Source organism: Heteronotia binoei, chromosome 6 (assembly GCF_032191835.1).
Source record: "Heteronotia binoei isolate CCM8104 ecotype False Entrance Well chromosome 6, APGP_CSIRO_Hbin_v1, whole genome shotgun sequence".
Classification (NCBI taxonomy): Eukaryota; Metazoa; Chordata; class Lepidosauria; order Squamata; family Gekkonidae; genus Heteronotia; species Heteronotia binoei.
The window spans coordinates 89,942,282-89,961,480 of record NC_083228.1 but is presented as its reverse complement, the minus strand read 5'-3'; the positions used below and the strand labels follow the sequence as shown (position 1 = coordinate 89,961,480).

Sequence of the window (19,199 nt, the reverse complement as noted above, 5' to 3'; positions counted from 1 at the left end):
GGCAAAATCCTTGCCAGAATACTCCTGAACAGACTGGTGCCCACCATTGCAGAAGAACTCCTCCCAGAGAGCCAGTGCGGCTTCAGAGCTAACAGGAGCACCACCGACATGGTATTTGTTCTCAGGCAGCTCCAAGAGAAATGCAGGGAACAGAACAAGGGTCTATATGTGTCAGGGCCCGGGTTGCAGATAAGGAGCGACGGCTGCCAACGTCCGGCAGCTGGCCAGAACTCTAGCAGCCGGCTGGGGAGGAGCGCAGGGGTGGTCGTTAAACAGTCCAATTATTTCAACACCGTAAATCAGTCCGGCCGAAGGAGGAGACAGAAAGCTTGGTCGCAGGAATGCAGGGGGTCGGAAGCCAGAGAAAACAACGCCAATTACCTAGGTCAGTCCACAAAGCAAAGTCAGAGTCCAGAAGTTCAAGTCCAAGGTTCAGGCCGGGTCAGGAGTTACACGGGTTCTCGCAGCAAGCAAGAGGGTGCAGAGCGTAGTCATGTCCCAGGAGGATCGTTCGTTGCCAGCACAGTTTGCCTTGAGGTCAGGGTTACAGATATACTGTGCTGGCTTGTTAACTTGTTAGTACTCCGGGCTGAGATCTCTCCTCCCACGCATGCGTGCATCTCTCCGTCTGTTTCTGAACTCCTGTCGCCTCCTCTCACGTAGCCGGCTTACAGGAGGTGGTGATTCAGGAGGGGATGCGCTAGGGCCTGGTGTGGCCTGATCAGTTTCAGGTGGCTCCTGCTCTGAGTTAGCAAGGGCGGGGGCTGAGCTAGGGCCCAGTGTGGCCTGATCAGTTTCAGGTGGCTCCTGCTCTGAGTTAGCAAGGGCTGGGTCTGGGGCAGGCACGACAATATGTGACTTTTGTCGACCTTACCAAAGCTTCTGATACCGTTAGCAGGAAAGGCCTGTGGCAAAACTTGGAACGTTTAGGATGTCCCCCAAGGTTCCTCAGCATGATCATCCAGCTACATGAAGACCAGCGAGGCCAAGTCAGACATTGCAACGACCTCTCGGAGCCCTTCCCAATAGGCACAGGTGTAAACAAGGCTGTGTTCTCGCGCCAACTCTCTTTACAATCTTCTTTAGCATGATGCTTCAAAGAGCCGCAGTAGATCTAGATGATGACGATGGTGTCTACATCCGCTATTGCACCGATGGCAGCCTGTTCAACCTGAGGCGACTAAAGGCTCACTCCAAGACAATGGAAAAACTTATCCGAGAGCTACTGTTTGCTGATGATGCTGCACTCGTCTCCCACTCGGTATCAGCTCTGCAGCATATGACGTCTTGCTTTGCAGAGGCTGCCAAGCTATTCGGCTTAGAAGTTAGTCTGAAGAAGACAGAAGTTCTCCACCAGCCTGCACCCCAGGAAGATTATCACCCTCCCTGCATCACTGTGGGTGAATCAGTTCTGAAGACAGTCCAGCAGTTCAGCTACCTGGGGTGCATCATCTCCTCCAATGCTAAGATTGACAAGGAGATTGACTACAGGCTGGCAAAGGCAAACCGTGCATTTGGCCGACTGCACAAAAGAGTGTGGAGCAACAAGCATCTGAAAAAAGGCACAAAGATCAATGTTTACAAAGCGGTTGTGATGACAACCCTCATCTATGGCTCTGAATCGTGGGTTTTATACCGTCATCACCTGCTACTCCTTGAGCGCTTTTATCAGCGCTGCCTTCGCACCATCCTCAACATCCACTGGAGTGACTTTGTGACCAACACTGAAGTCCTCAAGCGGGCGGAGGTTACAAGCATCAAGGCACTGCTGTTGAAGACGCAGCTGCGCTGGGCAGGGCATATTTCTAGGATGGAAAACCACCACCTTCCCAAGATTGCTTTGTATGGCGAACTTTCCACCAGCCATCGAAATAGAGGGGCACCAAAGAAGAGGTACAAGGACTCCTTGAAGAAATCCCTTGGCACCTGTCGCATCAACCATCACCAGTGGTCTGACCTAGCCTCAGATCGCAGAGCATGGAGGCACACCATCCACCAGGCTGTCTCTTCCTTTGAGAACGCACGCATAGCTTGTCTTGAGGACAAAAGGAGATTGAGGAAGAATCGCACTGCTACAGCACCAACCCCAAATCAGACTTTTCCCTGCAGCCACTGTGGCCAGATCTGCCTGTCCCGCATTGGTCTTGTCAGCCACCAGAGAGCCTGCAGCAGACGTGGACTACTGCACCCTTCTTAAATCTTCGTTCGCGAAGTCAAGCCGAGAGAGAGAGTACTGGGGAAAGGGAATCAGGAATCAGCTGCCAATATGTTAGTTTCCCTCAGTTTGGTAAGAAAGTTTCTGAAACATTTAGCTAAAAACTGGAAAAAAGAGGGACCTACCCATAACTGTAATGGACATCACAGAGTGTCTCAAAGTTCGGCATCATACCACAAAGAAGATCATGCTCCTCCACCTTAGAGAAGGGATACAGTCAGTGACAACAGCAAATTTTGACTGATCATTAAGCCAGCCCAAAACTATGGGCTCCTGATTTAGTCCCAGTTGAAAAGCTGGAGCAGATGAAGAGACCACTAGGTTTCCAGTGTAAGGAGAAAGATAAAGACTTTTCAAATGACACTAAGAACATCACAGGCCATTTCCCTGCATGCATTTTCAAAGCAGAGAGGCTATTAATATCCAGAGCAGCTCTATATGGGATTATTGCATGAGTTTGGGGAAGGTATTGCATGAGTTTGACTTGTAGGGGAAGGTGAATGCAACTTCAAAATTAAATGAATTTGGGGTTTAACTCTTAAATTGGATGGAGTACTTTGCTTTGTGGCCCCAGTTCTGTGTGGAATGTCTTGAACATCAGCAGGATATGCTGTGAATGACAGTTCCATTTTCCTATCAATGTCAACATCTGACTTTTACAAACATTAATGGGAGTTAGGCACATAAAGAAGCCCTATTCTAACTAAAGAAAGGAGCAGAAAAATATAGACAGCCCTAGTCAGGCAGATCAGACTGTTGACAAATCTTGACCTGTGGGCTGAAATGTTATGCAGCTCTCTCCCCCCGCCCCCTCTTAATTTTTGTTTGCCCTTTAAGATGCACTGAAGCATTGGGTGTTAGATTCTCATCAACTATAAAAAGCAAAAACAGTGATCATCCAGGCATTCAAAAGCATCCACAGATTAATCCTAGTTTAAAATCCTAGTTTGTAGTATGTAAAAAATCATTTCAGTTTGGATATCACAACAAAATGTGGCTTCAAAAAACCAGGATGTCTTCCATTTTGGCATAACAGATTGGGAAGCTTTTGAGCCTGAGAATAATCTGACATATTTCCATCACAAAAAAACCAAGTTTGTTAATGATATCTGAATGCAGCCATTGTTAGTAAAATATTCCAGTGGTCAGAGAACACTTGTGCTGTGCCTTTCCTTCTCACATCTGTTCTTCAAAATTTGCTTATGCCATACCTCTTCCATGCCTCACCTTTTTCTGTACTGCCCAAACGCACAAACCCCTGACTATGAAAAAAATGAAATTAAATGATCCCCAAAGGCTGTTGACAATAAATTTGAGCACTTTTATAAAAGAATAACACTTACATAAGTGCTATAATGCATTGCTTAATTTATTTTGAGTTAATAATTTGGGTTTTCTTGGCTCACAACTTGCTTGTCTTGTTGCAAAATGGATCTTGCGGGCATATTGTATGAAAAAATCCTACTTGTGCATTGTGTGTCGAGTAAGTTGAATGACAGGTAGGTAGCCCTTGAGTTATATGCCCTGGCCTCTACAGAGCTCCTTGTTGTTCTCTCTCAGGAACCTCATGATACTAGGCTGATGTGTGTTACTTGATTGACTGGTTGGTGGGGGTGGCAATCAGGCATTGTTACTGTGGAATTTAGAATATTACAGAGAGGAGTGAATTCATTGCCCCCACAGAAAGAAGAAAGAGGACACAAGGGTATTGGGTAAACTAAAGGGCCACTTTATTTATTAATATAACAGCAAGGGCTATAAACATAACAGGCAGCACGGCGGGCTGCCTCTGGTTGGAGCCGCATTTCATGAGAGTATAAGAGATATCCTACCGGATCCAGACAGTGATCCATTTAGTCTGCCACCCTGTTTAATACAGATGAAAATTCAAGAAGTGTCCTAGTTTAGCCTCATAAAACAATTACTTGTTTTGAGATACCATACCTCAATCCATCTGTTTCTGAAGAGGAAAATGTAGCCTAATTGCTGAGGGGTTCCTTTCCTTCTTTTTTCAATAGCCACAGGGGGATTGAGAATCTGTTTCTTTCTGAATTCCTTTCTACTGTACAAACCAACATATAAAATGTTATAATTGCAGGAATGGCCCTGTGGCTAAAAGGATAAATATTTCTACCCCTACCTTATTACTTGTTATGCTTTCTCTTTAATCCTTTCATTATACCATTCTCAGAATATTTCATTACAGTCGGCATTGCTGTTTTGCTTAGTCAGCTGTGGCCTCGGAGATGGAAATAGTTGCCCTGCCCCAAAGATCATTGACTGTTAATCATTGTGAGATCCTGGCTACAATCCCAGCGTGAAAGCCACTACCTGTCTTGAAGCTTGCATGCTTCCAAGCAAAGAACAAAGGGCCCCCCCATCCCAATTTTCTCTGTTAAGAATGCACTGTCAGCAAGGAAGAAATGACAAAATAAAGCCAAATGGTCAAGGCAGCGCTTTGAGATTCCAAGGAAGGAGAAACAGAGGCAATTCATAATTTCCTGGCCAGCCAATAAATGCTGAGAAATGCCACCACCATGGGGTGAGAACAAAAAGTAAAACATGTCTTTGAAAACAGATTTCCCTTACATTATGTGAAATCTGAATTGCAAAGAGAAAATATGAAAACTTTGCTCTCCTGTTGAGTTGGCATGCTATTCTGCGGAATACCACAGATATGTCCTTAAATAAATATTAGTTTTTTTAAAAAGAGCTGATGCTGTTTCAGGCTGTTTTGAAAGACAGATTTGTAGGGTGAGATTGTAAAGACAATGAGTAGCTTTTGTTGGATGTCCTGAGGATGCTTTGCTTTTTTTCTTCAGGTTTGTCTCTGATGTTCTGTATTTATTACCAGAGGTTGTTTGATGAGTAAGAGAGGGGGCTTGAAGGTTTCATGAAATTCATCTTGTAGATTTCAGGGAGAGGGAATCTTGTCAGGCATAATGTTGGAGCTGTGGAGAGGCAAGTGCAGATTTCTACATTTCTTCATTTTAATTATCCTTTTAACTACTTTTCTTGACCCATCTGGCTGTTAAGAATATGATGTCAAAAGCATAGGCATTCAGTTATTTTCTTAAAAATTACTTATTCATGCCTCAGTTCTTTGGAAGTATCTTGATGTATTACAACATGGAACCATGATTCATTTAACAATGCCAATAGGGTTGCCAGCCTCCAGGTGGGGCCTGGAGATCTGCTTTTACAAGTGGCAGAGATCAGCTCCCCTGGAGAAAATGGCTGCTTAGAAGGGTGGACTTCATGACATTGTACCATGATTAGGCCCCTCTCTTCCCCAAACCCTGTCCTCTCCTGGATCCACATCCAAAGTCTTCAGGTATTTCCAACACAAGCCTGGCAACCCTGCATGACAAAATAAAACAAAAATCCAGTGTCACAGAAATGAATAACATTTATTTCAATATAAACGTTCATGAGTCCCAGCTAATACATGAAGGGAAGACAGTACTTGGAATTCTTATGGAGGATATTACTAGGTGAGGAAGAGGAGTTGAAGCAGAGAGGTTTGATATGATTTCCTTCATGGATCTTTCAAGTGTAAATTGTCTATGTAAGGGAGAAAAGGAAGAGTTGAGGTAGAAAGGGTAGGTAGGAATACCACCATCTATTAACAGAACTAGCTATTATACATAATAGATAATGGCAGAGGACAGAGCAAGGTTCAAACAGATAGTGTAAATAGACTCAATAACAACTGCTCAAGGAGAAACAGCCTCAAGTTTAAGCAAAAATAAACTGATTGTGATACAAAGATATAGTCTGACAAAATATGTTAATACCAATTAAAACTTCTAAAACAGTGGGTGCTGTAGAGCTATTAGAGATTGTAGTGAGTAAGGAAATCCAACTCTCTGTTTAAACCAGGATTACATGTTTAATTTCTTGATGAGTTCTCATTGTACATATCGATGATTTTTTTTTGTAGGACAGTGACTTTCAGTCTGTAATAGTATATCCAGGGAGTTTAAAATAGTCTAGCTGTTTTCAGGATGTTGCAGTTTCTTGTGTCCATTTTGTTTTCATTGAGTCTCTCATGCAGAGACTGACACATTAGTCCAAAGTAGACAGTAGGAGGGCCTTGTTGGCACATGATGGTATAAATTAAATTGGCATACATTAAAAATGTGCAAGTGGATGAGCCCTAAATGGTATGGTAGATGTTATTAACAGTAACATCAATATTGTTTCAGTACATGTGGGGACAGGTGAGCCACTGTTTATTTCACTGCCTTTTATATTCTCCACTCACCTCCCCCCCCCCCCAAAGAAAACAAGAGAGAGAATTTGAGGCAATTCTGTCCCAATTTATGGCAGAGTTTTTCTGCCATGTTTTCTGCAATATTCCCTTCCTAAATTATTGCCCTTTGGGGAGCTCTTTGTTAAAATCTTGCTTAAATAACTAGCTGGAAGTTAGGTCTTTGAGTAGGGGAGGATGCATCTTCTCTCTACTGAACATGCATGTAAATGCATATAATATATACCCTGCCATTTCACGTTTATGAAATGCATTTTGAACTGATTGTTAAGTTTTTGTGGCAACATTTTTGGCATTCATTCATTCATTTATGAAATTTATATTACACCTTACCCCATGAATGGACTCACGGCATATTACAACATAATCAAACAATACAAACCATAAGATTAAATAATAAAATCAGTGCAATTAAAACAACTAACCTCTTGATTACAGAGCAGGAGACAAAGTAGTTCACATCAGTACAATTTCCAGCTGACCAATTATCCTTAGGCCCGGCCCTAGAGTGTTTTGCTCCCTAGGCAAAACTAACTTTGCCCACCCCTCTGCGGTGCGACACCAGAGAAGGAGTTTAAAGTTTAAATCCCGTTCTCTAGAGTTGCACAGCAGCAGAGGCCCTATCCCTCCATTCTGTCCTATGGGTCCATAGGAAAGAATGGAGTCCATTCTATCCTATGAACTCACAGGAAAAAACGAAGTCTATTCTATCCTATGTGCCATAGGATAGAATGGACTCCATTCTTTCCCATGGGCCCATAGGATAGAATGGAAGGATTGTGCCACCTCTGCGGTGCGATGCTATAGAAGGAGATTTAAACTTTAAACACCTTCTCTGGTGTCATGCTGCAGAGGCAGCACAATCCCTCCATTTTATCCTGTGGCCCATAGGAAAGAATGGGCCCATAGCATAGAATGAGGGGGGGGAGAAATCTTCTCCCTGCTTTTGCATCATGGGGGAACAAAGTCATGCCTCTTGGGGGAGAGAAGGGGGGAAGGAAGATCCTCACCCTGCTTTTGCACCCCAGGGGGTGCAAACGCAGGGAGAAAGCCCCTGTGTCCTTGCCTCAGGAAACTCCTGAGAGGCACAGGGGCGGTGGGGGGGAGATCCTCTCCCTGCTTTTGCACGCCAGGGGTGCAAAGGCAGGGAGAAAGCCCCCACCGCCCGTGCCTCTCAGGAGACTCCCAAGAGGTGCAAGGGGACTTGGAGAGGCAGACACTAGGTAGCTGCCTCACTGAGTCAAGAGGGGAATGCCTAATTCAGTTCCCCCAGTCTGCCAGCACCGTAGGCAACTGCCTAGTTTGCCTAGTGGCAGAGCCGGCCCTGATTATCTTAATGAGCAAATGCCTCTTTGAGTTTTAAAGCACTGCAGAATCAGCTACTGCAGAGTAAATGAATACAGTTTACAGCAGATGGGAATTGCATGAACACATGAAATTGCCGTATACCGAATCAGACTCTTAGTCCATCAAGGCCAGTTTGTCTACTCAAACTGGCAGCAGCCCTCCAGGGTCTTAGTCTTTCACTTCACCTATTGCCAGATCCTTTAACTGGAGATGCTGGAGATTGAGCCTGGGATCCTTTAACAGGAGATGCCAGAGTTTGAACCTGGGACCTTCTATGTGCCAAGCAGAGGTTTGGTGTAGTGGTTAGGAGCGTGGACTTTAATCTGGGAGAACTGAGTTTCATTCTTCACTTTTCCACATGTGCCTGCTGAGTGACTTTTAGTAAGTCACAGTCTCAGAGCTGTTTTTTCAAGAGCAGTTCTCAGTTCTCTCAGCCCCACCTACCTCACAGGGTGTCTTTTGGGGGGAGGGGGAGGGAAGGGAGATTGTAAGCCACTCTGAGACTCCCAAGTGAAGAGCGGGGTATAAATCCAGTCTCCTCCTCCTCCTATTGAGCCACAGCTCTTATGGGAGAGCCTTCATCAATCATGTATCATTGTCTGAGAGGTGGGTGCTTGGGCATTTACACTGAGGATAAGGACATTTCAGGCACATCTGTCTTTTCACCACTGAAATGTTGGGCAGCCTGGAAAGGGTTGCAAGCAAAGTTGCCTCTCATAACTCATCATTTCACTGTAATAATAGGCAAAGTTATTTGTTTGGGCAGTTAGAGTGGCATGACCCATTTTTCTAGAGTACATCCCCAAAGTGGTGAATACTTTGTAAATCTCCCTCTTTTGGCTAGTGCAGAGAAATATCTAGAGTCTTTGAGGGACAACATGGGAATTACTCCTCTCTGCATTTCTGGGTATGAAGGGGTAGAGGATTTTGACTTTCCCATTGGTTTCCTCCTGTTGTCAGAAAGTATTCACAAAGATTTGGCCTTAGTTCAGCTGCTGCTCTGCCCAACTGCTGCCTTCCATCCCAGGAAGAAACAAAACTGAGGTAATGCAGGTCCTAAGGATACACAGCATAGGATTTAAAGCCTGATGTCCCTGTTGTGGATCGGAAAAAAGGAAATCTAGACAGACACAAGCTATTACCATCTTGCTGCTATCTTTCCAGCCAATCTGAAATCACTGAAAATATTTTCCCTGGCACTGTAGTTTACATGGTGATCTACAGAGTGATACAGAGTCATCAACTTTAAGAACAGGAGGTGGTGGCGGCTACAAGCATAGCCAGCTTTAAGAGGGGATTGGATAAAAATATTGGCCACTGTGTGACACAGAGTGTTGGACTGGATGGACCATTGGCCTGATCCAACATGGCTTCTCTTATGTTCTTAACATGGGCCCCAGGACCCCAGCACTGAAAGATACATGTTTGGAGAATCCTGTAGGGATTTTGATGACAGGCTCCTTGTTTTTAGAGCTTTTTAAGATCATGCTGCAAAATAGACAAGAAAAGATAGGTTTCAACAAATGCCCTTTCTAGGTGATGACATTAAAGGCAGCCGTTCTGCAGATGTGCCAGCAAGATGTGGGCAGTCGCCATATAATTACATGATATATGTTGACTTGCTTGTAATTGGATTATTTAGCGCCTGGTTATATATTTTGAGTACATGATTTTCAATGAAGTGAATTCCTGTTAGAAAGTAGAGAAGGAGGAAACCAAGTTGTTTCTAGATATACAGCACAGGTTTCTGGTTTTTCATCTGATAATGATCTTTGAGACCTTGGAAGATAACAGCCATTCCATACTAACTCTTAGTATAATGTTCTTGAATGTTAATGACTGCTATAGCAAATCATACAATTGTGTATCTGTTTATTTTCTTTTCAGGAGAACACTTGAGGATTTGCCCGCAAGGCTACACTTGCTGTACCAGTGAGATGGAGGAGAACTTTGCCAATAAGAGTAGAACTGAATTTGAAGGCATGCTGAAGGAAGCTACTCGCTCAGTACAAATAAACTTAACATCCCAGTACAAGAGCTTTGATGGTAAGTAAAGCAAAGCAGATTTAACCAGGCCACATTTGGAATAACAGCTGCCCATATTTACAGCTTTCAAGTCTATGTGTACATGTTAGTTGGAAGTGATTTGCAACATCAAAATGAAGTGAAGTGCCCATGCAGATCCAAACACTCAACAACAATACTGAGAAGAAATTTTAGGTCCAGGAGCCCCCAGCCTTTGTGAACCTTGGAATTTTGTAAACTGGTAGTGGGCATGGGGATGGTGATCCAGTTGCAAAATGATGGGAAAGTTCCAGTGAATTTTAGGTGGATTCAAGCCAAGATTTCTTCTGCAACAAATGTAACTGTTTTAAAATGGATAATTCCTTTACACCCAAAGGTGAGACCTCTTGGAGTCTTCTGAAACATCTGCTACAATGAAATTGTGAAAGGCAAGGTTTGGCTCTTCATTTTAGGGAATAGATGCTCTGAAAAATAAACAGGTAGGCACCGGGAAATACATTGGGCTGCTGGTCTACAATATCTATCAAACATCTACACTTTCTATACAATGTGATTAAAAACCTGGTTGGGTTCCAAACTGCACCCTATTTGACTGGCTTCGATTATTCCCTTTGATTTTGTGCATAATATTTGCAGCTAAACCAGCGGATGACTTCTTGGCAAAACTGAGCTGACCTGTGAATCCACATGGAAATGGTTATCAGAAGAATTGTAGCACAGGAAGGAAGGTTTAAATGGATAGCAAAGTAAAAGTGGAAACTTTGGGGTTGCTTAATGATGCTAAATGAATAAAACAGCCAAAATCTTTGACTAAACCTAGAACAATTTGAAGAATGTGCCAAAACAGGAAATGTTTAATGTATACTGAGGACAATAAGGAGACTCTAGTAACATTATTAAAGTTTAGAAGTTTAAGCCATCGATGCAACTGTGTATCCGAAGTCACATCTACAAGAAAATGCGTAGGGGCCTATACTTGATGAAAGCAGAATTGTATTTTTCCACCCTAAGCTGCCCTATATCCACATGTTGGCTGCAACTGTAAACAAGTTCTTCATATGAGTTCAGTCAGCCCTGTCTGAACACCTCAGAACTGAGGAGCATAAAGCTCTGTGTGGCAAGGGGGTGGCCTCTGGGACTGGCCATCCAGACTACAATGCAGCTGGCCCAGCCAGATGTAAAGTAAGTTGACCCAAAAGTGATGTGGGCTGCTGCCCAACCCCAGATACCTCCCCTCATTACACACACAACAGGGTTGTTTAGTCACCCAGGTGGCCACTTGGAGGGCCAGGAGTGAGAGGTGTAGCAGAATGGGAAAAGACAACAGGAGTGGTGCTCCTGCTGTCACCTCCAGTGCTTTTGTCACTGCTGCTAGAGCTCAAACGGAGGCTGTAGTGGTACTTCCTCTGCAGTCTGCCTTAGAACCTGTCTAGTTAGCAGGAAAAGAGGTGTGCACCTTATCTCATGCTGCCACTTCCTGCCTCAGATCCATCCAAGATGATGTAAGATCCTAGGATCAGAGAACTGAACCTCCTGTGTTGGACTCTGTGCATGTTAAATATTGTACCCACACAAAATGAGCCTAGCAGCATGGCATGTGGATATGATTCCTCTTTTTCACAAACTTTGCATGTATATGTGCCTAGGTCTAAAATATGTTGATCATCTGGATATCTGAAAGGACTATAAACATTCTTTATGTTTTCCCCTTCCCTGCCAAATTTCTAATTCATTTAATATCTTGGCATAAGGATGGAACTTTTGCCTGTTTGTAATGCAGGACACCCCAACAAATCCAGTCTCTTACCACTGAAATAATTAAAAACAGGGTTTGCCATGCTAAAGGAAGATTTTCTGATAATAACATACTTATACAATTTTAGTTAATTTCCCCTCCCCCCAAAAAAACAAACAAACAAACCTGTGGTCTTGTGGTCTTCTGACTAAAGTTGCATGTTTACCTGATTTCTGTTCCTGTTGTTTTTTCCTGGTGGCTTATAAAATATTATTTTTATTTCTGTAAAATGTGTTTCTCTTAATCTCAGTCCTGAAGCCATATCTGTGCTCACTAAAACAAATCAGATGTTACTGTATCAAACCATTATGTACAAATCACTGCTTCTCTCTGGCATGCATAACCTCAGTTGAGCCCCTAGACCAGCGAAGATGTTTCTTGATGCTATCACATCCCCACCCCTAGTCAGAAGAAAGAGAAAGACACCAGATTGGGTTTATCCAGGGCCACTTTATTAACTATTTACACTTTTATGGCAAAGGCAAACTCTGAGTGTAGAAATAGGCCAAGGCCAGAGGTCTCCCAGACCACCTTCTTGCCTTATGTTGGGCTAGCCACCTTTGCCCCAGGTGCAAGCCATCCCTTTGGCTCACCACCAGCCTGCCTGGATAACAGGGTGCCACCCTGGAGCTCCCATACACACAAACTGTAAAACTTAGAGGGAAGATGCCTAACCAGGGTAGCCCCAAGGCAGACTACATTCCCAGCCCTGGTCCACAAAACCCAAAGGCTGAGCTGAACAGACTCCTTGACTCTAACTGGGAAGGTGCCACATGATGCTCATCAGATCCATTCTCCTTTTCCCCCAACTAACCTGCCACTGCCAGAACCCTGAACCCACTGGATGGCCCAAAGCTGCCCACAGCCTTTGCCACAGATCTTCCAGAAATACATCATTGCCCTTCTCAGATAAACACGCCCTGTCACCCCTATACAGCCCAACCAAACTAGCCTCTATCCCTGGGCGAAGTAGAAAGTAACCCAATCCTCCAGCCATCACATTCCTCATTTCCATGTGTTACCAGTACCAATGAAGTCCTAGCTAAAAGACTCGAACTGCTGAACTGCATGGCTATAGGCCTTCCTGGTGTTAGATGCCAAGGTCAGCTCTATTGCAGTATCAGCCTTGGCCCTCCAAGCTGCCACAGCTCTGGGGGCATCCAGACTGGTTGTGGATCAGCTTCCAGAGCAAGCTGATGGAACTCCTCCATCAGCTTATGAGATAGAGCATCAGACTCCCCATTACCAATCCCCAGCATGTGCTTAGGCATGGAAAGTATATTAAAGTGAAGACAATGCAGTGTGAAAGCTCGTACCAACTTCATAACCCTGGGGAACTTGGACATGAGAGCATTAATCACACGAGCCACTGTTGAATTGTCACACTGGAAGTGCACAGCATGATTAGCCAGCTCTACAACTACAATTGGGAAAAAACTCCAGGATTGTCAAGTCCTTAGTTAGGCCCACTTTGACCCAGTCAGCTGGCCAGTCCTCTGCACACCACTGACCATGATAGTATATCCCAAAACCCAAGGATTCAGCCACATCAAATGTAACCTGTAGCTCCTCCTCAACTCACATGTCCTCCCTCCAAAAGGAAATACTGTTGAACAAGGCCAAAAACTTCCCCCAGACCTCCAAGTCCACCCTTATCCCCCTGGTGACCTGCACCCTATGGTGTGAATCACTGTTCACTCTAAGCTGAGTTAGTGTTAACTACCTCATAGTTTTTTAGCCTCTGGGTCAACATTTTTGTCTTAGTTCAGGAGCAAACTAATTTATGCAGTGGCCAAATCACTCACTCTCAACTTTAATGCCAGTAACTCACAAATTAGAATTTTTGCTCTCAGAACTCCACAGCTAGAGGGAGCATTGGTGTGGATGCCAAAGCCATGGCATCACACAATCTCCTAAGGAATGCTTTGGCTGGTGCCACCATCTTACCACCAAATATACTAAGTTAAGGTGACCCACCAACTGCTGTAGCTCTCTTAAAATAATCTTCCTCCTCTCCATGAAAGAAACAATCCTAGCCTGCAAATCCTCAGCCTTTTTCTCAGGTAATTTAGAAGACTTCCCGAGTGTATCTGACTCCACACCAAGAAAACTCAGAACATCCCAGGCCCTTTGGTTTTCTCATGAGCCAGGGGAACCTCAGGTCCACAGCTAAACTAAAAAAAACTATTTTACAATCTGGTGCACTGCCCAATGCCCTGTGGTCCTACAAACAAGAAATAATCATGGCAACAAGCAGTACTCACCAACTCCATCTGATAATAGAGAGCCCAGGCACAAAGAGTCAGCCAAGGGCTAGCACTGCCGTGCCCCTCAGTCTGGCCACAGCCTCTTTCCAAAGCTGCCCCTCCCAGGCATAGGTAAATGGCCACTGAGTTCCTGGGGGTGGTGCTGCCACTGCAGCTACTGCACAGACCATGTCCTCTTCCAAAAAGCCCCCCAGGTCTGTAGAAATGGCTCCCATGGGGGCATGTGCTGCTGCCATTACCGTGAAGCAGGTTGCTGCCTCTTCCCAAGTCACCCCTGGGCTTATACAAATGTGTTCAGGCAGCTGGCAGGCTCCTGTGCCAGCACAAAGCCTCCACTCTTGCAGCTGCCACCTCCACTTGCATTGCCGCATAGTCTACGGCCTCCCCCACTGTGGCTGTGTAGCTGCTGTCAACTCTGATCTTGCTGTGTCACTTCAGGCCTTTCCGTTTGCTTGTATATACTGCTGAGATCAATGTTTGGTATATGTTTTAAGCAACTCAGATAAAAATAATGTCATTCATGGGCTGGTTTTCTGTGGCTAGATTGGACAAAACCATATTTTACCAATTTTTAGGGTTGCTAGATGTTTTAGAGGGAAGAAATCTAATTCTAGTAAATTATTTCTTTGGTGTCTGGTTTCAGAAAACTTTGACATCAGGACAAATGATGGCATTCTCATTGCATGACCTATAGAAATACTCAATTTTGAGTGTTAAACACATTCAGAAATGTCACATATAGTGACATAGTTCTCTGAGAACTGTAGTATTCCAGTATGTAGGTGAAAGATTACGGTTTTCAAATTTGAAGGAGCCATATAGTCCAAGTCCCTGTCCAAAGCTGGAGCATTTCCTAGAGGTGGCTTGAAGGTCTCCAGCAAGCCCACCCCCTACAAGGGATTTTATTATCAATTCACACTTCCCATTAGGAATTATTTCCTAATGTCCAACCAAAACCTTTCCTCCTATTAGGGTGTGCGTCCAGATATACTCAACCCAAAAATATACCCAAAATTAGACATTGTGGCTTGGCCCAGATATATCCAAACCTGATGATGATGATGATGTTGATGAGGATGATGATTTCCTAGAGCCTTTGTAAAAGGACAAGGCCTGACTATCAGCTGATAGTCAAACTATCCCCCCCCCCCGGGCCATTTTTTAATCGAAAAGGAAAGGAGCAATCCATAAGACTTACTTTGCCAGCCAGGCCTGTGTTGCAGCTGCCAGCCATTCTCATGGCAGAGCTCACCTGGATACCAACAACTGGGAGGAATGGCTGCTGGCAGTGCTTGCACTCCTGTGAGTCTTGGGCTGGTGTCACAAGGATTGCAGCATTCAGGAGACTTCCAAAGACTTCCAGAGCAGTCTACAATTCCTGCAGCATTGGCCTAGTCCTCTCAGAAATGCAGGCAAGCCCAGCAGCATTCCCTGTCACCTGTCAGTGCCCTGGTAGGCCCTGCCACCGGAAGAGCCAGTGGCTGCAGTGTGTACCCAGCTGGCAAGATAAGTCTTGCAGCTGCCTCCTTCCCCTTCCAGTTAAATATATAAATATATCTTTGCCCCCTTCTGTCCTATTCCAATTTGTCTGCATCCTCTTTGAAAGATCGACATTTGGAGGCAGCGCTCCAGAGAAGGTCTGGCTTGCACAAAGGAGAGGGGAATTGTCACTTCTCGTGGACTTCAGTAATACACTTCTATCAATGCAGCTTAACATTATATTAGCCTCTCTTTTTTATTAGCATGTCACACAGCTTATGTTCAGCTTGATCTATTATTTTAACTCTGACACATATTCCTATATGTAGGAAAATGTAATATAACACATCTGGAAGATATGTGTGGGCTGAAGGAATTGGGTACATGAATACAATGCTAATTTTTCAAATAGGCTTGGAATGGGGGAGGGTATAGTTTCCCATAGTTAAAGGAGAAGTTGAGTGATGGTCAGAATCCCACCATGCTATCCAAATTACAATATGCTACAAATCATATTTATTTATGTGAATATACCAAGGCACTGCAGTCAATTTAAATGAGTCTAAGATAGACCATTGCTGCTTTAAAGAGATCCTTGTATTAAAAATAGCTAGGGAAAAATAAAGATAGATCACAGAGAAATGGCATGAATGAAACTGGCATGATTATCCATATAAGTAGATTTTTTAAACTTTTGCTTAAAGGAGAAACCAAAAGGAATTTCTACAGTAATTTTAACAATTTTAAGGATGAACAGATTTATTGTCATATTGACATTTTTTAACTAAAGCCCAGTTAATTAGAACTGTTGCATTGAATGATGTTTGACTGCACTATATACTATTTTTCTCTTCTCTGTGTGCATTTGTTTGTATACACTGTATATAATGTAAAGGAATCAAAGGATACATCCTGTTTATCACTTCAGGATCTTGCATCACCAGAAGGTTCCTCACCCTGAAGGTAAATTCCACCAGAAATGAACCATGAACTGAACCAAACCGGGAGGTTCATTTGTGCACCAAAGCAATTTCATTGAATGCCCATGAGTTCTTGTATTGTGAGAAAGGGAGAAAAGTACTTCTTTCTCTACCTTCTCCATCCCATGCATTATCTTGTAAACCTCTATCATGTCACCCCGCAGTCGACGTTTCTCCAAGCTAAAGAGCCCCAAGCATTTTAACCTTTCTTCATAGGGAAAGTGTTCCAAGCCTGTAATCATTCTAGTTGCCCTTTTCTGCACTTTTTCCAGTGCTATAATATCCTTTTTGAGGTGCGGAGACCAGAATTGCACACAGTATTCCAAATGAGACCGCACCATCGATTTACACAGGGACATTATGATACTGGCTGATTTGTTTTCAATTCCCTTCCTAATAATACCCAGCATGGCGTTGACCTTTTTTATTGCAATCACACACTGTCTTGACATTTTCAGTGACTTATCTACCACGACCCCAAGATCTTGGTCATTCTCTGCCAGTTCACACCCCCATCAACTTGTATTTGTAGCTGGGATTCTTGGCCCCAATGTGCATTACTTTGCACTTGGCCACATTGAACCTCATCTGCCATATTGACGCCCACTCACCCAGCGTCAACAGATCCCTTTGGAGTTCCTCACAATCTCCTCCGGTTCTTACCACCCTGAACAATTTAGTGTCATCCGCAAACTTGGCCACTTCACTGCTTACTCTCAACTCCAAATCATTTATGAACAAGTTAAAGAGCATGGGAACCAGTACTGAGCCCTGCGGCACCCCACTGCTTACTGTCCTCCACTGCGAAGACTGCCCATTTATACTCACTCTCTGCTTCCTATTAATTAGCCAGTTTTCGATCCACAAGAGGACCTGTCCTTTTATTCCATAACTCTTGAGCTTACTAAGGAGCCTTTGATGAGGAACTTTATCAAAAGCTTTCTGGAAGTAAAGGTAAACAATATCTATCGGGTCTCCTTTGTCCACATGTTTGTTCACCCCCTCAAAAAAATGTAACAGGTTAGTGAGGCAAGATCTTCCCTTACAGATCCCATGCTGAGTCTTCCTCAATAACTCGTGTTCATCAATGTGCCTACTCATTCTGTCCTTGATAATTGTTTCTACCAACTTTCCCAGTATTGAAGTCAGACTGACTGGCCTGTAGTTACCTGGATCTCCTCTGGAACCCTTTTTAAAGATGGGGGTGACATTTGCTACCTTCCAGGCCTCAGGAACGGAGGCAGATGTCAGTGAAAGATTACATATGTTTGTCAGAAGTTCCACAAGTTCAACTTTGTGCTTCTATCTGTGCTTTGTGCTTCTATCTTCTAGCACAACTATCTGTGCTTCTGGGATTGTTGTTTTAAATAGCCTCCAAGCTTCCCCAAGGGTTTTGACCGTATTTACCTTTCCTTTCAGTTTCCTCTTCACATGCCTCCTCATCTCAGAGAATTTACCCCTTTTAAAGTTAAACGTGGCCGTGCCAGTCTTTTGGGGCAACTCCCTATTTATACAAATAGTGAAATCAATAATGTTATGGACGCTGCTCCCAAGCGGTGCGATCACTTTTACATCTCTCACCAGGTCTTGGGCATCATTTAGGACCAAATCCAGGATCGCCCCACCCCTGGTAGGTTCTGTGACCATCTGCTCCATAGCACAGTCATTGAGAGCATGTAGAAACTCAGTCTCTTTCTCTCGACCAGAACACATGTTGACCCAATCAATCTGCAGGTAGTTAAAATCACCTATGACGACACAGTTTTTTCATCTAGCTACCATCTTTAAGCCTTCCATCATATTATAGTCGTCCTGTCTTTTGATTTGGTGGGCTATAACAAACTCTTATAGTTAAATTGCCTTTTGGGCCCTCTATTTCAACCCAAAGCATTTCTATAAAGGAGTCCAATTCTCTGACCTCAGTCTTACTGGACTGTATGCCCTTTCTGACATACAGAGCCACCCCACCTCCAACCCTTCCCTCCCTATCCTTTTGTATAACTTATATCCAGGAATCATCATGTCCCACTGATTCTCCTCATTCCACCAAGTTTCTGAAATTCTGACAATGTCTATGTTTTCTCCCAACACTAAACATTCCAACTCACCAATTTTACTTCGAAGACTTCTAGCATTTGTGTACAAACATCTATAATTTCCCAGGCAAGCTAGGCCTGCCACCTTCCTCCTGCCACCTGGAGACTCTGGCAGACAGTCCATTCTGTTTGTCACCATCTCAGTGGACAACTCTATTCCATTACCCGGTAGAAAAGTATCAGCTAACCCTTCATCTCTTTGAGTCTTCCCGAACCAGAGACACTTCATCTTCTGTCGGCTTTCCCCCTAGATTTAGTTTAAAAACTGCTCTGCCACCTTTTTGATTTTAAGTGCCAGCAGCCTGGTTCCATCCAGGGACAAGTGGAGACCGTCTTTTTTGTACAGCTCCCGTTTGTTCCAGAAAGCATCCCAGTGCCTAACAAACTTAAACCCTTCCTCCTTGCTCCATCATCTCATCCACACATTGAGACTTCTAATTTGTGCCTGTCTCTCCAGCCCTGCCCGTGGAACAGGTAGCACTTCCGAGAAGGCTACCTTGGAGGTCCTGGCCTTAAGTCTCCCAACTAGCAGCCTAAATTTTTCCTCCAGGACCTCACGACTGCATTTCCCCACATCGTTGGTGCCAACATGCACCACGACCACCGGCTCCTCCCTGCACATCCTGCACATCCTGTTAAACAGGACTGCACAAGAAAGCATGAAACAACTGAACAGCAGGAAGCATGCTGCTCCCCACCACTCAGCTGTTTTTGCAGCTTTC

General features: G+C 44.0%; 1 protein-coding gene across 1 annotated transcript in view; it reads left to right on the top strand.

Annotated features, from left to right (window-relative positions):
- GPC1 (glypican 1) overlaps positions 1 to 19,199 on the top strand; it is a 314,765-nt gene that overhangs the window by 153,238 nt on the left and 142,328 nt on the right. The window contains exon 2 of the mRNA XM_060242149.1: positions 9,723 to 9,881. Within this exon, the coding sequence (XP_060098132.1) occupies positions 9,723 to 9,881 (159 nt within the window). The remainder of the gene's footprint in view (positions 1 to 9,722; positions 9,882 to 19,199) is intronic.